The sequence below is a fragment of the Phyllostomus hastatus genome, unplaced genomic scaffold, assembly GCF_019186645.2.
Source record: "Phyllostomus hastatus isolate PE091 unplaced genomic scaffold, TTU_PhHast_1.1 phas_contig_137, whole genome shotgun sequence".
NCBI classification, from domain to species: domain Eukaryota; kingdom Metazoa; phylum Chordata; class Mammalia; order Chiroptera; family Phyllostomidae; genus Phyllostomus; species Phyllostomus hastatus.
In genome coordinates this window covers 10506995-10526059 of record NW_025333583.1, presented here as the reverse complement: position 1 = coordinate 10526059, position 19065 = coordinate 10506995, and the positions used below count along the sequence as shown (strand labels likewise).

The 19065-nt window shown below is 41.8% G+C and overlaps 1 protein-coding gene across 1 annotated transcript in view; it reads left to right on the top strand.

The window, feature by feature from the left end:
- The window catches only part of XRCC5 (X-ray repair cross complementing 5), a 95283-nt gene that overhangs the window by 52585 nt on the left and 23633 nt on the right, over positions 1-19065 (top strand). The window contains exon 16 of the mRNA XM_045853674.1: positions 540-609. Coding sequence (XP_045709630.1) covers positions 540-609 — 70 coding nt within the window. The remainder of the gene's footprint in view (positions 1-539; positions 610-19065) is intronic.

Here is a 19065-nt window from a genome sequence, read left to right as displayed (position 1 = left end):
TGATCCATTTTTACTGTTGGCGGACACCTTCAGTTTGGGCATGCTTGTATATTCTACTAGAACTTCAGTGCCAGAGGGTCAGCAGGAGTTCCCCCAGAAAGGGCAGTTTGGCAAGAACGAACGAAGCACCAGACAGTTACTTCTCCTGACATCTTAGTAGGACAGATGTGTTCGGAGCTGACCCTACACGGCAGCATCCTCCCCTTCCTCACTGGTTGGGGGTCAGGACGCTCAAGCAATCTGCCACATAAAGCCTTCAAGCAGGGCTGGCTGGTGGCTGGGTGGTAATACCTCTGACCCCTCTGGAAAGGAGTCAGCTTCCATAAAGGGAGGTAAGTGAGAGTCCAGACTGCAGCTATTAATATATCTGCTAGCATTGAACAGAGCCCTGGAAATGAAAATGCACCGAAAGGGCCTTCTCTTTGTCTTTGGTTTGGTTTTGCAAGAGGACACTTGCTACATTAAACTGTCTTGCCTTGCCGGGGGTGCGGCCATGAAGGGAACGCTCTGCAGGTTTACTGTCTGTGCCTGCCTTCCAGGTCGGGAGCGTGAGTCCTGCGGAGGACTTCCGTGTTCTGGTGAGGCAGAAGAGGGCCAGCTTCGAGGAAGGTGAGCGGTATGCCACTGGCTCTGCTTTAAGGGAAGATACTTACTCACGTTACTGGATTTAAAATCTAGATGAAGAATGGTAGCCCTTTGTTTTAATGCTATATACAGCAGTTTGCTGTGGACCTTTGTGTGGTCCCTTGCTCGGGAGCTCACTGGGATGTTACGAGCTCGTGAGGATAAATGAGCGCAGGTCCGCCCAAACACAGAACTAATCTGTGAGAAAACTGGGCCAGAACCCTGGAGCTTCCAGTTCCACCTCGCTGAAGTCCTCTGGGTTACTTGAGTGAGCTGGGAATAAAACATTTTTGTGTTACATCTTCCTGTTTTCTGAGACACCTAATTCTTGTTCTAAGCCTAAGGATTCGAGCCCTTTACAACCCAGAAAGAACTTGCTGCTGCCCCTTGATTTGAAGCTTCTGAAATTGGCTACATTCTCACATTTTTCTTACCAGGTATAACCTAGAATTTCGCTTGGGCTTGGGCTAATACTAAAACAGCTTTCAGGAATGGACAAAGGGCTTTGGACTGACATTCACATACTTGATTGTGCTCAGATTGCTGCCCATTTACCCTTAAAGAGTGGCAGCTGGCACTCGGAATCCCAAGCTTCGTGTATACAAGTTTCGTGATTGCTGCCCAGGGTCGGGGCTGTCTATGAGCTGCCTTCCGTGTGAGTGTGTATGTTAATGTGAGCACAGAACTTCCTCTCCTGACTTCTTGGCATAGTAGGGGGATAAATGACTCCCAAATGCCTAGAACACTACACCATTTTAGGTTAATCATCTGGAGTGCCAGGCATAGGCCTAGGGTACCTTACTACTTGGAGTCTGAGAATCCTAGCAAGATGCCTGGACATGCTCTGCGGCTGCCAAAGGCAGTCATAAGCAGCTAAGCACAAGAGAGAGAATGTGTCATCTACCAGGCCAAACCTTGCTGGCAGCAACACCAAAGGCCAAATGGATGAGGATTTCTGGAGGAAGACCAGCTCTGTCACCATGTACTGTGCACTCTTTAGGTGGTTATGTATGTTTTGTGTTTTGAGATTGGAGAAGATTTTGTGTTTTTGAAGAAAGATTGTGGCCTCCTTAGCTTTTGATTATATGTTCTCAGTTACTTTGGCCCAAGTCGAGGGTCCCCTCCCTTGGAAGTGATTGGCCTCCCTGGTTGGTGCAGGTCTGGTCTCTTCAGGGTCTAAGTCCAGCATCGTCACCACTGTACAGGTAGCTGCTAGTTTGTGACCACTGTACTCAGGTCATTGTGCTAGCACTTTATTACGTTTTTTTGTCTCAGTTACCTACCCCACACAGCAGTCCCACAGAGTCACATGAGCAAGTGGAGAACATGTTAGAGCTTTAACAGCTGGTGCCGGAATCTCCTGAAAATTCTTCAGTTTTCCTAATTGGGAAAATACATTGACAAGTGCTTGGGGTGGAAGTAGGGTCTCTGTCCAGGCTTGGTTGTTGGCCAGTGCTGAGGTTCAGAGGAGGGGGAAGCTGCTAGCATCACAGAAGCAGGAAAACTGGAGCTCAGTCAGGAGAGGAGGGGATGAGGAGGAAAGGTACAAAACCTAAGAGGGAGAGGAAGTGAATGAATTTAGGGAAGGACCCAGGTTCTGTAGTGTGTCCCCGGCTCGTCACTGCCAGTCAAGCCGGAACGCCTGGTTTGAGTGCCCCGGGGCAGAGGCAGAGCTCTGGGTCGTGCGTCAGCTCCAGGCAGAGCAGAGAAAGCACCTCAGAGCACGCAAGGCCAGAGTCTGCAGAGATCAGGAGAAGGTAGATTCCTCGGAACTTTCACGTCTGAGGTGAACGTTTCCCCGAGGCCACGGACATGGGCATGGGAAGCAGATGTGTGAAAAATAGCAAGGGCAGTGACCCCGAGATGGCGTATAGGTTACAAACACATACTATTATGCCCACTTTACAGATGGCAACACCATACAACTGGAAAAGATGAACTACCCCCAAATCGCACAATGATTCAAATCCATTTCTCTCTTAAATACTAGATTTTTCTACTTAGCTTAATCGCTTCTCCTAATTCTAATGGCTTCTTTTTCTGCATATTGTTTTGTTTATACATAGTAAGGTCATGAATTCTAAACCTTGTGTCTGTAGATAGGACTTTCGATGAGCAGACTCTGCTTTTATGTTGAATGTGAGTGAGTCCTGGTGCATTGCCGCTTTGTGATGGTGAATGTCCCCGTGTACCTCCATCTTGGACTCGGTCACTCAGAGCTCACCAGTGACCTTACAAAAGCAGGCCTTTTGCGAGCTATAGGAAAAATGGGACTTGGTGCTCATTAACTAGTTCTCTTTTGTGGTTCTGACTTGCCTTCCCTTTCTTGCTTCAAGCTGCAGAAATTTTGTTTCCTCATTACTTTTCCTACCTTCGTTGTTCTGCTTGGGCATGTCTTCACTACGGCCCTTGGTGAGCCAGACTCACCACCCCTGAAAGCCCAAAGTACCCCTCCAGAGTCTTGAAGCTGCCTACCTGATATCGACCATTATCCCCCCTGCAGTTCTCTGTCTAGGGCATGGGAGGGACACACCGTTCTCTTTTCTCCATTATGTCTGTTTTTTTAAAATTCATTTGCTGAAAGCATGATCAATAATAGATAGTGAGATTGTTTTACCCTTAGTTAGAACTTGGCCCTTTTACCTGCTGCTATAAACTAAAATACAGGTGTAGTCCTTTCTCTCTGGCCTGATAATAGCGAAGTTGTACTGAGAGTATTGTGATCCTCTCCCCTTGATAGCAGCAGTCTTTAGGAGGCAGGTAGCGACATGTTTTCTTACCTTTTGGTTTTGCTGTGAGGGATTTTTTTTTTTTGGTCCTAAGCTTATTGGCATAGAGGAGATAACACTGAAACCCAGGAATGTGTTCTCTCTGGCTGCCGATGCTTCTGTAAGCTGTCTTTGATTCTCAGGTGCCCTTCTTTTTCTGGCCTCTCGCCCCCCTTCCTGCCCACCCCACTGTTCTATCACTGCAGTTTTACAGTAGGAAAATTCTTGACCACAGGTGTATGTACAGTAATTGGAGAAGTGAGGTTGTTTCCCTCACGCAGTTTCCACAGCGCATGTGTTATCCGTAGTTACAGGTTACTGGAAGAACCTGGGTCCGTGGAGTTCTCACACTGCTCTGGGTTTTCCACGTACAGGAACACCCTCCTCCACCAGCTACTTAGCAGGGCTTCGTAGGAGCTCTCAAATTCCTTGTCCCTTCCCTGCTTTGACTTAAGGAGAGTGCGAAAGTGGTCAAAAGATGGACAGCAAATTGGAGAAAGAAAAGCCACATTACTTCAGCCCTCCGAATGGTTCCCACGTGATTGAGATGTGTCTGGATGTATAGGGTTCTGCTGAGCGTGAGATATTTATTATGTGAAGTAGCCTAAGTGTATCTGGTGTGTCAAAAACGGGTTCTCTGAAGACCTCAAAAGCCAGAAAAGATGGTATTTGGAGACAAAAGGATGGGATGTAACTTTTTATACTGTGAGAGGTTCTTCCATGAACCTGGTTTGCCACTTGGATTGTGGGTTCTAAGGTAGTTAGGCATCTGAGCAGTGACGGGGTGGGGGAGCTCCATTCTACCAAATTGAATTCAGGAATACGGTTTAAAAAAAAACAAGCCTGTCAAGACATCCTAAATAGAAATGATAGGGACTCCTCTTTGGAGTCTGCTGCTTAACATTAGGTTTCCATACAAGTGAGCAGTAGAATGCATGCATCCCTTTGGTTAGATTATGATCACTTTATTCTGTGGCTGCCGAAGCATTTCGTTTTCTCTTATGTCCTTTTTCTCACTGTTCCGATCACATCTCATCCTCAGGTCTTTCTGCCTTTGTTCTCCAATGTCACCTCATTCTTACTCATCAAACAACGTCCTTTCCATTGTGAAGGGTATTTCTTAAAATTTACTTCCGAAGACCTTCCATCACTAGGTAGAATGTGGCATAATTAGTAATAAAAGTATATCATTCATCAGACCCAAACAGACAAGTTTTTCAGTTCTGTTTTTGTATGTTATCCCATTTGCACAGAGGTTTACTTACACGTATTACATAATTTTCTACCATCAAATCAAGCCCCAAATTGTGGTTTCTCAAGACTTGGGATATAAGAGAAATTTCCCATGTGTTTTCTTTTTTTTAAAGGGCCCCAGTTTATGTAATTGGGATATGAATTATGTAGTCCATCGTGGCCCTTTCCAGATAAAAATAAGAATATAAAAACATGGCCTTTATCTGTTGTTTTGCAAAGAGATGTTAAATTTTTTAAAAAGTTCTGTCGGATACCTTGAACTTCTTGAAGGGTACAAATACTAATAGTAACTGAAATTTTAAACATCTTTATCTTCATAAAAGTTTTAACAGTTTGGCATACTTTCTCAGTCCTTCCCCAAAATAGCAGTGAGGCATCGAGTCAGGAGAGAGAAAATGTGTGGACGTGATTGCAGACTGTAGAGGGCTGGTCTGTGCGTTGTGTGTTTTTTCAACACCTTACTTACTCCTCACTGGAATCTTTGACTTACTTTTAAATTGTTAAACCCCAGAACTTAATGATAATCCAAGCTTATTTTATGTCTCATTTATCAATGACAAGTAGTCTCATTCAAAAACAAAAATCAGCCTTCGTGAAACTGTGAAGGATACCTTATAAACGTGTGTGTTATTATGTGACATGGTGATTATGTATCAGTGGCCCTTGGTGTCCGGTCACATCTGCCCTGTGGGTGGACTAAGTCCCAGAGTAGCTAAGGGGACTTTGCCCAGATTATTGCAGATGTGTGCGAAGCCCTGGATCCGATTCCCGGGAGCCAGCGCTTGGCCTCCTGTGGCTTCAGCTTCTTCCTTGTTGCATACCTTTCACTAGATGACACAACACTACCCCAAAGTTTACATTTTAATACAATAAAACTCATCGACAAGTAATTAAAATTAAATCATCAAAATGAAGACCAAAAGGAAAGAAGTGAAGAAGACATGACATAGAAGCCAAAGGCCATCATACATAACCACTTTAAAGTGTTCTCAGTTTTCAGCAACTCCCCCGAAAGTGCTTCGTTCTCTCCGTTCTTACTCGGCTTCTAAGATCCTCTGAAGCTCTCGTCAGTCTGTGGATTAGAATATATCTAACTACAGGGTATGGCTCTTATAAAATGTAGCCTGGCTGTCTGTTAAGAAAGAGAGCCAACTGGTATCAGTAAAATAAAAATAAAAGCCTATTTGCTGTTGTTGTGTTCTCAGGGAACCCCAGGATTTCTCCTGAGCGCACCAGAGGAAGTCTGTATGATATATGACAGTGGTTTGTTTTCTCATCCCAGGTGGTGAAGTTGCTTGCCTTAAACCTGCTGAGTGTCTTTTCCCTTTTTATGTTAAACATGGAAAGGATATTTTCCTCTCTGGCTGAACATGTGGAGCTCATATCAATGCTTTCCCCGCATCTGAACAACTAGAAAAGCACAGAATCTGTTCCAGCCTGCTTCTAACACAGAGTGGTTGGCGTGCCCTGACGACCCATGCCAGCGGTGCAGCGGGGCAGGTGCTCACCGCGGGCTCTGCTGGCCACCCAAACATAATAACGGGTGCTTTGGAGGAAGGGGGTGTTACCAACTTGGTGCCAGAGTTCACCCTTAGATTGAGTGCCAGTGAGTGATTTGTGAGTCAGAGCGCCCCTGAAAAGTGCATGGCAATTTCTCTTGCTCATGGTTCTTTCTCTCTACCTCCCATAAATTCTACAGTGCTTCCCTGCATAGTAGATCACTGTCACCCAGGGCATGGCCCTGGTTCTCCTGGGACTGGGTTGTCTTCAAGATTGCTTCTTAAGCCAGCTGGTCGGGAAAGGAAACTGATTGCAGATTGTGCCGATGTGCAGGCTGCTTTAATCAGCGACTTAAAGTGACTGCTGTGGCAAACAACAGAAGCTCTTAATCCATTAAGATGTTTCGGGATAGATGTTTGGCTTTTTAAAAAATAGTCACTAATCAACTGAAATGTGCTAAGAGCTGCCTAGAAACAGCTTGGGGTCTCATTTAATACAATAAAAGTGGTTTTGGTTCTTCCCTTTTATATTGCAAGCCCAAGGCAAAAAATATGCTGACATAGAAAGAAGTGGCAAGTATGATTCCGTATGGTTGGTCCTTCTGTTATTCACGTCTACATAAAACTCTAAAAACCGGTATGCCTGTTTCTTTGGCCAGAAAAGGGACGGGAGTTTGGTTCAGATACAGCACACAGTTTCAGCACAGCTTGAGAATGGTACCAGCATAGATGTCTTTCAACATAGAAGAAAAGTTAGCTACTTTTTATTTTATTTTATTACTTTTTTTTAGTTTCTTGTGGACAGTTGGAGAAAAATCTTTAATTAATCATCATGATTAAAGGAACCTTGTGTAGGCTGAAGTCCCCTCCCCGCCCCAACAAATTTCTGTATGTCAGGACCCTAACCCCTAATGTGACGGGGTCTTTGGGAGGCCATTGGGTTTAGGGGAGGTCATGACAGTGTGGCCCTCATCATGGGATTAGTGTTCTCATAAAAAGATATCAGAGTTAGTGCTCTCTCTTCTCTTTCTCTTTTCTCTGTCTGCCATCTGAGAATGCAGTGAGGGGGTGACTCTAAGCCAGGAGGAGAGCCCTCACCAACCCCTGACCGTGCTGGCACTTGCCTGGAGAACTGTGAGAAAACAGATTTCTGTTGCTGAAACCACATCGTCCGTGGTCTTTTGTTATGGGAGCCTGAACTGACTCATACAGGCTTATTTTCATTTCCTTTGTCCTGTTACATTACTGAAATCCTGTAGCTTTTCTCCCTTCGGCTTTCAGTGGTAGTGACCTGCATCCCTAACACTGCAGCCACGCTCAGATGAGTAAGTCCTTGCCCTTGGAATCTGGTAGTGTTTCTTTAGCGCATTGAGGATAAGATGGCTCTCTGAGCCTTAGCAGTTATTCTGAAGTAGAAACATCCAGTGTCTCCCTTCTGTCTGTGGTAGATCTCCACAAATCTCTTGGCTAAATTGCTCTTATTTATTGCCAGTTTTTTATAGTGTACCAAAGTATAATTTTCTGCTACAGAATGTACTCAGAATTAATTCTAAGTGTAGTTCAAGATCGTTTGTAAATGTTTGGTTGTACAGGCATCACCATAGTCCAGGTAAGGAGCTCTTCCCTCCCCGCAAGAGTTCCCCGTGACCATGTGCAGTCAGTTTTTTCCCCCAGCACCACCCCAAGCAACCACTTTCTCTGTCTATAGCTTTGCTTTTCCTGGAAGTTTCACATAAATGGAATCAGTCAATATTCAGTCTTTTGCATCTGGCTTTTTTCACTTAGCATGTTTTTGAAGTTTGTCTGTGTTGTAGTATGTATCAGTAACTGATTTCTTTTTATTACTGAATATTGTTCAATTTTACAGTTATACCACATTTTGTTTATTCATTCACCAATTGATGGACATTTGGATTGTTTTCAGTTTTTAGCTATTAGAAATACTGCTTCTGTGAACATTTACCTAAAAGTCTTAGGATGTTTTCATTTTTCTTGGGTAAGAGTGGAATTGCTGGGCCATATAGAAAGTTTATGTTTAACTTTTAAAGAAATAGCCATTCTTTTCCAAAGCAGCTTGCCTTTTACGTCCCTGCCAGCAGCGACTGAGGTTCTGCTTTCTCCACATTCTTGGTTACAGCTGTTCGAATGGCAGTGTGGATCGGTGTCTCATTGTGGTTCCAGTTTGCAGCTCTTTAAAGGCTGACAGTGCTGGCCATTTTTCATGGGCTTATTAGCTGTTCGTGTATCTTCTTTGGTTAAATATCTGTTTAAATCTTCTGCCTTTTTTCCCCTCATATTTTAGTTGGGATTGTCTTGTTGAGACGTCAGGACTTCTGTATGTATTCTGGACAAAGTTTATTTTACCAGATGTATGATTTGCAGGTATTTTTTTAGCCCATGGTTTGTTTTTAATGGTGCCTTTTGATGTTTCTTAGTTTTGATTATCGAGTTCTATCAATTTTTTTCTTTTATGAACTGTCATTTTGTTGTATATATGAAATCTTTGACTAGCCCAAGTCACAAAGATTTCCTGTTTTTTTCCCTGAAAGTTGTAGGTCTGTAGTCCAGTTTCAGCCGACTTTTGTAAAATGAGCACGAGGTGAGTGCCTAGGTTCCTTGTTGTTCACAGGGGCAGCCCGTGGTCCTCGCACCACCTGCTGGACAACTGTCCTTGTCCCGTGAGTTGCCTTGGCACCTTATTGAGAATCAGTCAACTATAAATGTAAGAGTTTGTTTCTGTACTTTTCAGTTCTGTTACATTGATGTATGGCTGTCCTGTGCTAACACGTTATTTTGATTAATTTAGCTTTATAATAAGTTTTAAAATACTGTAGTATGTGTTGCAGTTTTATTCTTTTCTAAAATTGTGTGGCTAATCTAGGTCATTTGCAGAAGCCCACTGGGATTTTGATAGGGATTGAACTGAGTGTATAGGATAATAAAGAAGGAATTTCCATCTTAATGTGAATTTTCTCATTAATGAACATGGAATATTTTTCCATTTATTTAGATCTTACTTACTTTCTCTCCAAAGTGTTTTTTACTTTTTATTGTTCAAGTCCTGTACTTCTTGTTAAATTTTTGCTAAATATTCTTTTTCATACTATGGTGAATATATTTTTTTAAGTTATTTTTTGGATTATTTGTTTATAGTGTATAGAAATACTGATTTTTGTATATTGATCTCATATCTTGCATCCTTTTTAAACTTGTTTATTAGTTCTAGTTGCTTTTATATACTCCTTAGGATCTTCTACATACAGGATCATGTGTTCTGCAAATAAAGGCAGTTCTGCTGCTTTCTCTCTATCCTACCTGCCTTTCATTTATCTTTCTCGATTGTACTGGCTGGGACATCCAGTATAATGTTGAATAGAAGTAATGACAGTGAACACCCTTGTTCCTGATCTTAGGGAAAATCTTTTAGTCCTTCACCATTAGTATGATATTAATTCTAAGTTTTTCTCAGATCCCCTGTATCAACTTAAAGAAGTCTCCCATTCCTTGTTGGTTGCGAGTTTTTATTATGAATGGATGTTGGGTTTTGTCAGACACATTTTCTGCTTCTATAAGCTGACTGTGTGGGTTTGATTCTTCTGTTAATATGCTAGAGTCTTTGATTTTTCAGTTGCTTAACCAGCCTTGCATACAGGGATAAATTACAGTCAATTATGGCGTATAATCATTTTTGTGTTCTTGAATTCATTTTGCTAATATTTTGTCAGGATTTTTGTGTATATGTTCATGAGGGGTATTTTTCTGTAGTTTTTTTGTGATGTCTTTGGCTTTTGTACCAGGGAAATAGAGGTTTCATAGAATGAGTTAGGATGTATTCTTTTCTCTAACAAACAGATAACTGTTTATCTGATAATCTGTAGTTTTCTGTATGGGCCTTAGCATACTTGTAGTGATTTAAATAACTATCATTAGTTTGATTTTTCCCTTGAGCTGTAAGCTCTGCCAGGGCACAGAGTCTGTTTTGTTCATCACTATATTCCCAGTACTTAGCACGTAGGTCCTCAAATACTGGCTGGCATACTAACTCACATTATTTCACATATCTAGAATGTGTCTCATAAAATTTAGAGAGTTGTGAGCCTGCTTGGGCTTCCTCGTAGCAAGGTAGCCGGGTTCCAATAGTGAGCATCTTAAGGAAGCAGGCAGAAGTGCATGGCATTTTTGACCTCGTTTGGGAAATCATGTAGTGTTGCTTCTGTCATGCTAGGCATGGTTTCTCTGTGGGAAGCTTCTAAATACTAATTCAGTTATCTTACTTGTTATAGATTTGGTCAGACTTTCTGTTTCTGCTTGACTGTTTTGTAGTAATTTGTGTGTTTATAAGATTTGTCCATTTCATCTAAGTAGTCTAGTTTTTTTCCATAATATTATTCATATGATTTTTCCCTTATAAGTTCTGTGAGCTGATAGTGATGTCCTCTTGTTTATTTCTGATTTTGATAATTTATATCTTAGCTTTTCAGTTGGTCAAAGTGAAGGTTTATGATGTTAATAAGCAAAATTTAACTGAGTAAATTTGAAGATCTAATTGGCTTTATTAACCAGTAATGAATCGGGTTACATCTCATCCAGCAAGTAGAGAAATACTCTAGGGGGTTATAAAGGTAGAAAGTTTTTATAGAAAGGAGCATGGGACGAGAAAGCCATCAACAAGAGAAAAATAAGTTCATTGGAGGAAGGTAACAGTTCTGGTGACAGTGGCTTTTCTTTGGTTGAGCTGTGGTGTTTCCATTGGCTGGGCTTTTGCCCCGCCAAAAGAAATTCTTCCTTCCTCCTGCTGGAGGAGTAGAGTAGCCCATACCTCCTGTTTGGGAGTGAGAGAGAGGTAGTCTCTTCCTGCCGAAGTCTCTGACTGACTTGGAGTGGGAGGGTGTGAGAGCTCTCTCTACAGGCCTTCCCGACCCCGAGTTTAGTTGAGGTTTTCTTTATTAATTTTCTCAATGAATTGTATTTATCTTTTATAGAAGATCCTAACTTTTAGTTTTACTGGTTTTTCTCCATTATCATTCTTTTTTTAAATAATTTATTGATTTCTATTCTGGTCTTTATTATTCCCTTCCTTTTGCTTGCTTTAGATTTAATTTGGGCTTCTTTTTCTAGTTTCTTAAGGAAGAAGCTGAGATTATTGATGTGAAACCTCACTTCTTTTCTAATATAATCATTTGAAGCTACACATTTCCCTCTAGCCAGTTCTTTAGCTGCACATCATAAATCATGATATTGTGGTATGTTGTATTTTCATTAAGTTCAAATACTTTCTAATTTCTTTTGTGGTTACTTTTTATGACCCTGGATTATTTAAATAATTATTAAAGTATTTATTTAATTTCCAAATGTGGGAGATTTTTAAATTTCTGTTATTGATTTTTTTAAAAAAGATTTTCATTTATTTATTTTTAGAGAGAAGGGAGGGAGGGAGAACAAGATGGAGAGACACATGGATGTGTGAGAGAAACATCAACCAGTTGTCTCTTGCGTGCCCCCAGCTGGGGACCTGGCCTGCAACCTAGGCACGTCCCTGAACTGGGAATCAAACCGCGACCTTTCAGTTCATAGGCCGATGTTCAGTCCACTAAGCCATACCAGCCAGGGCCTGTTGTTGATTTTTAATTTAACCCTGTTGCCATTGGATACCATTTTGAATGACTTTAACCCTTTTAAATTTATTGAGACTTGTTTTATAGCTTGGCATGTAGTCTTTCCTGACAAATGTTCCATATGCCCTTTAAAAGAATGTGTATTCTGTGGTTGTTCAATTGAAGGTTCTATAAATGTCAGGCCAGTTAGGATGATAGTTTGTTCAAATCTGTATCTTTGTTGATTTTCTGATTAGTTCCCCATGATGTCTTGAGTATTGAAAATTATTCATCTTGAGATTTGTATGCTAGTGAGACCTTTATAATTTTTGCTTCACCCAGCTAAACAAAAATCTAGAGACCCAAGTGAATTTTTACAGAGTAGCAATAAAGAAAACATTTTCATTTCAGGTAATAAAGTGTACTTTAATAAAGCATGTCAGGTATGGGAATTTTTTTTAAAAAACAGACATATGTATTGTAAAATTATGTTTGTGTTTCAGAATCCTCCGCTTCATGGGAGAAATTCATTTGTATTAGTAAATGACAAGCTTACTCAGTACAAGAAAAATTGTGTAGATTTCAGGAACTCGTCAGAGCACAAAGATTATTAGTTGAGAATAATGAAAGCCAATTTACATTTTAGTGACAATAGGTATTTTATTTTATTTTATTTTTGACAATATGTATTTTGGTAAAACAAGTGTTAGGTCAATGTGTATAAACATGGAAAATTTACAGATTCATGATTCCCTCCTTTCATTTGTTTCTTCTTTGGTACTGTTTCTCAAGGTTTATTTTGTTTGATTCATTATTTATCTAATATACTGAGAACAACATATATGGAATAACTAAGGTTAGATGATGACATAATTGTTCCCATTTCTGATTACTTCTTAGATGGACTATAATGCAACCAGCAAGACTCATATAATGGAATTTTAAATGTGTTTAATTAGCCCTGGCTGGTGTGGCTCTGGTTTGAGCACCGGCCTGTGAACCAAAGGGGTGGTGGTTCGGTTCCCAGTCAGGGTACATGTCTGGATTGCAGGCCAAGTCCCCATAGGGGGTGCTCAAGAGGCAACCACACATTGATGTTTCTCTCCCTCTCTCCCTCCCTTCCCCTCTCCAAAAATAAATAAAATCTTAAAAAATAATAAAATGTGTTTAATTATAGGGAGGGTTGAATCTACAAAGCAAAAAATAAAATTTACCTGCAGCAAATCTGGTTCAGATTGGTACACTTTCCTAAGAACAGTGGGTGAAATTAAGTAATTTCTAAGGTCCTTTTTAATACCAGCCTTTAAGCACATGAGAAATAAACAGAAAGAAGTAAATGATTCAGAAAGAATAAAACGAGAAGTAAAAAGATCAATGAACTAGAGGTATTTTGAGCTTCACCATTAGTAAATACCAACCCATGAAAAATGTCTTTCCATTTAGGACTCACTAGAATAGAAACAACTATTATCGTCTACCTATATGATAGCCTCTCATATGTCTCAAGATGATTTAGTTGCCCCTGTGGCTTTTCCTCATTAAAAAATAAGTACATGCTCACTGGGGAAAAAAAAACCAGTTATGTAGTTGTACATAAAGGGAAAAGGGGGCAGTCTCCTCCTTCATTGTCCTCCTCCCTTCCAGGCCCTCCTGATGCCCACGTTCTTTACCTTGTTTTCCTACTCTCTCTCCATAGGAATCACCCTGTTGATCCCTGTTACTGCTCTGTATTTTAGTCAGGATGGTCATTGTTTTGGGTGTGGAAAATTGGGGGTTACAGCCATAGGCAGTACATTTCAGGAACCCCTCATTCCCAGTGGGATTAAGCAGTTCGGTCTGCGAGGAGAAAAAGAAGCCTATAACAAAATGGGACGGCAAAGTCGCAGTTGGTAGGCAGCAGCAAAGGGGCCTGCACCCCTGTAGTCAGGGCAGTGCTGGAAATGGTCTCATTCGCACGCATCTGCGCCGTCTCTTCACCGCCTGTTACTTCGTGTCTATGGATTTCTATTTCCTAGAGCCTTACCTCAGCCGTTTTAGTATCTATAAAATTAAGGCAAAGGGCAGTAACAAAAAAATCCTAGGCTGGCCATTTCCCTTAGTGATAACTTACACCGCATAGGTAGTGTATGGATTTTAATTGAGGGAACACAAAAAGACATCTTCATTCCTTAGGCTTTTAGAGGAATAAACCAGAGAGGCCTAGATCCAAGGCATAGAGAGGCATAGATGCTACTCAGCAAATGGGTAGCATCTTATTTGGTGCTAGTCACTGCCAAGGCAAAGACGGTAAACAAGAAAAAACATATAAATGGAGGTAAGCACTTGTATTAGTCTCCTAGGGCTGCTATAACAAAGTATCACAAACTGGCTGGCTTAAAACAACAGAAGTTCATTTTCTCACAGTTCTGGAGGCTAGAAGTTCAAAATCAAGGTGTCGGAAGGGTTGGTTCCAAATGAGGAGTCAAGGCAGAATCTATTCCATGCCCCTCTCTTACCTTTTGGTGACAGCTGGCAGTCCTTGGGTTCTTTGGCTTGTAGATGCGTCACTCCAGTCTCTACCTCCATCTTTACATGGAGTTCTCTCTGTGTGTCTGTGTTCAGATTTACCTCTTGTAAGGAAACCAGTCATAGTAGAGTACAGCCTCATCTTAATTTGATTACATCTCCAAGGATCCTATATTCAAATAAGGTCAACTCATGACAGCACATTGAAGAAATTAAAACAGGACGGTGGGAGAGTGAATGCTGGGGTGAGACAGGCTTGTGATTTTCTGTAGAGGATCAAGGAAGACTCACTTCTGGGGTGTCGTATGAACAGAGAATTGAGGAGAGTGGAGGAGAGAGACTGGGGGGCATCTCTGGGGAGAGCTTTGCAGACAGAGAGAGCAGCACCATGCTCGTCTGAAGCAGGAGTAGGTTTGCCTTTGTCTAGAAAGGAGCCTTAAGGAGGCCAGTCTGGCTGGAGGAAAGAAGCAGAAGATGAGATCAGGAAGGTAGCTGGGGCACACACCATGTAAGGCCTCCTAGACCTTTGCTTTACTCTGCGTGAGATGGGGCACCACTGAAGAGTTCTGGGTAGAGAGTGGTCTGATTGACTTGTGTGTTGTAAAAGGTGCTCTGGCTGCTGCGTTGAGAATGGGCAAGGCTGGAGTAAGCAGGTAAGTTAGAAAGCTACTGTAATAATCCAAGTGACAGAGGTAGTGAGAAGAGGTCAGATTCTTGGTATGTTTTGGAAGTATAATTGTCAGGTTTTGCTAATGGTTTGAATCTAAGGTGCGAGAGGAAAAAACGAGTCAGGGATGACTTGGAAGATTTTTGGCCTAAGCAGTTGGAAGGGATTCCTACTTAGAAAGGACATGTTAAGTTGGTTATGCAGGTCTGGACTTCGGAGAAAAGGTCTGGGAGAAGTCAACATAGAGGTACTTTATAAAGTATGAGACTGGATGAAATCCTTGAGTGGGAGAGAGGTGTGGGGTCTGGGGCACAAGAGGAAGAGGGTAATTTAGATGCACAGATAGTTCATCCGAAGCAGTAAGACTGAAGGCAGAGTATGGGTACAGATGCAAGTGGGTGACCAGTGGGAGGAAGAATTTGTGGAGGAGATGGGCATAGCCTGAGCCATAAAAGGCTGGATAGGAGAGGGCTCGGGAAAGGATATCTGTCCCCAGTGAGGCAGCAGCCTAACTGGTGGGGTGTCTTCATGCTGTGGGTGCTAACAGGGCTTTCCCCGGAAGTAAGGGACTCTTGCTGCTACTGTGGTTTCACCTCTTTGTTGTTGATCATTTCTGGCCACTTTGCACCCATTTCTAATTCTCTTCTAATTTCTAATCATTTTCCAGATCTGTCTCTCCCTTTTCCATCCTACCTACCATCATTCTAATTCAGGTTTTCATTACTTCACCATTGGACAGTTACAGCACTCTGTGTTAGTTATCCTCAGAGTTGCTCTCATTCAACATATTCCATGTGTTGGTATATGTTTAGCTTCTTATAGCACAGTTTGATTGTGGGCCAGCCCTTCTTAATTATTCCCCATGTCTTTAAAGTTGATGTCTCATTCCAGGCTTTCCATGATCTGGTCCCACCCTGCTAATCCAGACCCATCTTCTGCAGGCCCCCTTTGTGACCCCTGAACCCAAACCAAACTGTATTCCTGATAATACCCTTGCGACATTGCCTTTCCTGCCTCTATGTTTGCTCATAATATCCCTTCCAGAAAAAATGGCCATTCTTTTTCTTATCCATTCTTAAGAGATGCGTGTGATTTAAAAGTGAACATGTCCTGGGATAGGTGCTAATGTGCAGTAGTAGTTTCATCGTAGTGGGAGCCACTGTCAGAGATGCTGCTGCTGGTCCACCATCAGTAGGAGTTTTATTGTAGTGGGAGCCACTGTCAGAGATGCGTAGTAGTGTTATTGTAGTGTGAGTTGTTATCAGATGCTGCTGCTAGTCTGCCATCAAGTAACCTCCATCTCTTTTTATGTTCTAAGTACTTCTGATTAATAATCATTTTTTTATTTCCATTGTTGAACAAAGCAGTACTTGGGAATAATGACAATTTGAATTTAGAATTATAGCAGAATTGATTCTCAGGTTCTTTAGATTAATTCCTAAATTTTAGCCCTATCAACTTCCAGCCAAGGTGGAGGAGTAGGTAGGCACACTGTGCCTCCTCACACAACCAAAGGAAGGACAACAACAATTTAAAAACAAAAAACAACCAGAACTGACAGAAAATCGAACTGTACAGAAGTTGGACAACCAAGGAGTTAAAGAAGGCACATCCATCCAAACCTGTAGTAGGGGCAGAGATGGGCAGCTGGGCAGAGAGGACTCACAGCAAGGCGGCAGCTGGTGGAGCAGGTGGTCCCACATTCACTGCAGATAAACTGGGAGGAACAACTGGGGAGCGAAACAGACCATGCAACCCAGGGTCCCAGCGCGGGGACATAAAGCCTCAAATCACCAACTGAAAACACCTGTGGGGATTGAGGCAGCAGGAGAAACTCCCAGCTTCACAAGAGAGTTCGCTGGAGAGACCCCACAGAGTGTTAGAATGTACACAAGCCCACCCACCTGGGAATCAGCGCCAGAAGGGCCCAATTTGATTGTGGGTAGCGGAGAAGGTAACTGAAAACTGGCAGAGAGCAGAGCAAGCAGCACTGTTCCCTCTCAGACCCCTCCCCCGAATGCAGCGTCACAACCCAGCCACATGGGTTGCCCCACCCTTGTGAACACCTAAGGCTCTGCCACTTACTACGTAACAGGTGCTCTGAGAAAAAAAATGGCCCAAATGAAAGAACAGAGCAAAGCTCTAGAAAACATACAACTAAGCAATGAAGAGAGAGCCAACCTCTCAGATGCACAGTTCAAAATACTGGTAATCAGGATGCTCACAGAATTGGTTGAATTTGGTCACAAATTAGAGGGAAAAAATGGAGGCTATGAAAAGTGAAATAAAGGAAAATGTACAGGGAACCAACAGTGACGGGAAGGAAACTGGGACTCAAATCAACGGTGTGGACCAGAAGGAAGAAACATTCAACCAGAAAAGAATGAAGAAACAATTCAAAAAAATGAGGAGAGGCTTAGGAACCTCCAGGACATCTTTAAACATTCCAACATCTGAATTATAGGGGTACCAGAAGGAGAAGAGGAGGAGCAACAAATTGAAAACTTATTTGAAAAACTAATGAGGAGGAGAACTTCCTCAGTCTGCCAAAGGAAACAGATTTCCAGGAAGTCCAGGAAGCTCAGAGAGCCCCAAAGAAGTTGGACCCAAGGAGGAACTCACCAAAGCACATCATAATTACATTAGCCAAGATTAAAAATAAGGAGAGAATCTTAGAAGCAGCAAGAAAAAAGTACACAATTACCTACAAAGGAGTTCCCATTAGATTATCAGCTAATTTCCCAAAATAAACCTTACAGGCAAGAAGGGGCTAGAAAGAAGTATTCCAAGTTATGAAAGGCAAGGACCTACATTCAGGATTACTCTGTCCAGCAAAGCTTTTATTCAGAATGGAAGGGCAGATAAAGTGCTTCTCAGATAAAGTGAAGTTGAAGTTAATCATCACCAAGCCCCTATTATATGAAATGTTACAGGGATTTAGCTAAGAAAAAGAAGATGAAAAATATGAACAGTAAAATGACAGCAAACTCACAGTTATTAACAACCATACCTAAAACAAAAGCAAACTAAGCAAACAACTAGAACAGGAACATAACCACAGAAATGGAGATCACATGGAGGGATAGCAACAGGTGAGTGGGAGGAGGAGAAAGGGGGAAAAGGTACAGAGAATAAGTAGCATAAATGGTAGGTAAAAAATAGACAGGGGAGGTTAAGAATAGTATAGGAAATGTAGAAGCCAAAGAACTTGTATGTATGACCCATGGACATGAACTAAAGGAGGGGGAATGTGGGTGGGAGAGGGCGTGCAGGGCAGAGGGGAATAAAGGGGGGAATGTGGGACAACTGTAATAGCATAATCAATAAAATATATTTTTTAAAAATTTAGCCCTATCAAAAAGTAGAGAAAAACAACATGTCTCTATTTTGAGCTGTACAGTATTATACAACATTCTTCACAAAATCAAGAAAAGATAAAGGAAAATATGAAGGGAAAAAGAAGGATCTGAGGGGTCCTTAAGAGAAGATACCACATAAACACTGGGTGTCGTTATGTATCCACTTTTAGAAAGGTGTACATGTAGTACAGTTGTAAAACTTCTGGTACTTGATATTTTCTTTAAAGAATGACTCAGATTTCTGAGGCATCATAAAGCACTGTGCGCCACCTCCCACTCCTCCATAATCCACAAAAGTACATTCAGCCAGTGGCCACCTGCTTCTCTCCGTGCTGAGGAGTCTGATTCATCACGCAGTGCATCTCTTCAACTAATACAAGAATTTCAGTTACATTCAATTACCCCCTTTTAATTGGATCCCATTGCCAGATTGGTCTCCTGTTCCAGAGCATTTCTTCTTGCCTGCACTGTTACTATGGCTACTTGGTTCCTTCTGCTTACTTCCTACGTTACTTTCATGAGGTCCGCCCAGGTGTAAAGCTAGACAGGTACAGTAAAATTGCTACAGTCCAAACACTGTCATCTCACATTCTGCCTTCCTCCTACTGCTCATCTGGAGTGCAATCAGGTTTAGATGGTAAGGTTCTTAATTCTTCTACATGTCTTTTATTTTAGTGACCTTTGCCAAGTTTTAGAATTCTGGGACCTTAAAAAATTGTGGAGACCTTTCTCTGCCCTCTCTGCTTTCTACCTCCACCCCACCATATGCCTGAAAGCATACGGTACACACACGTA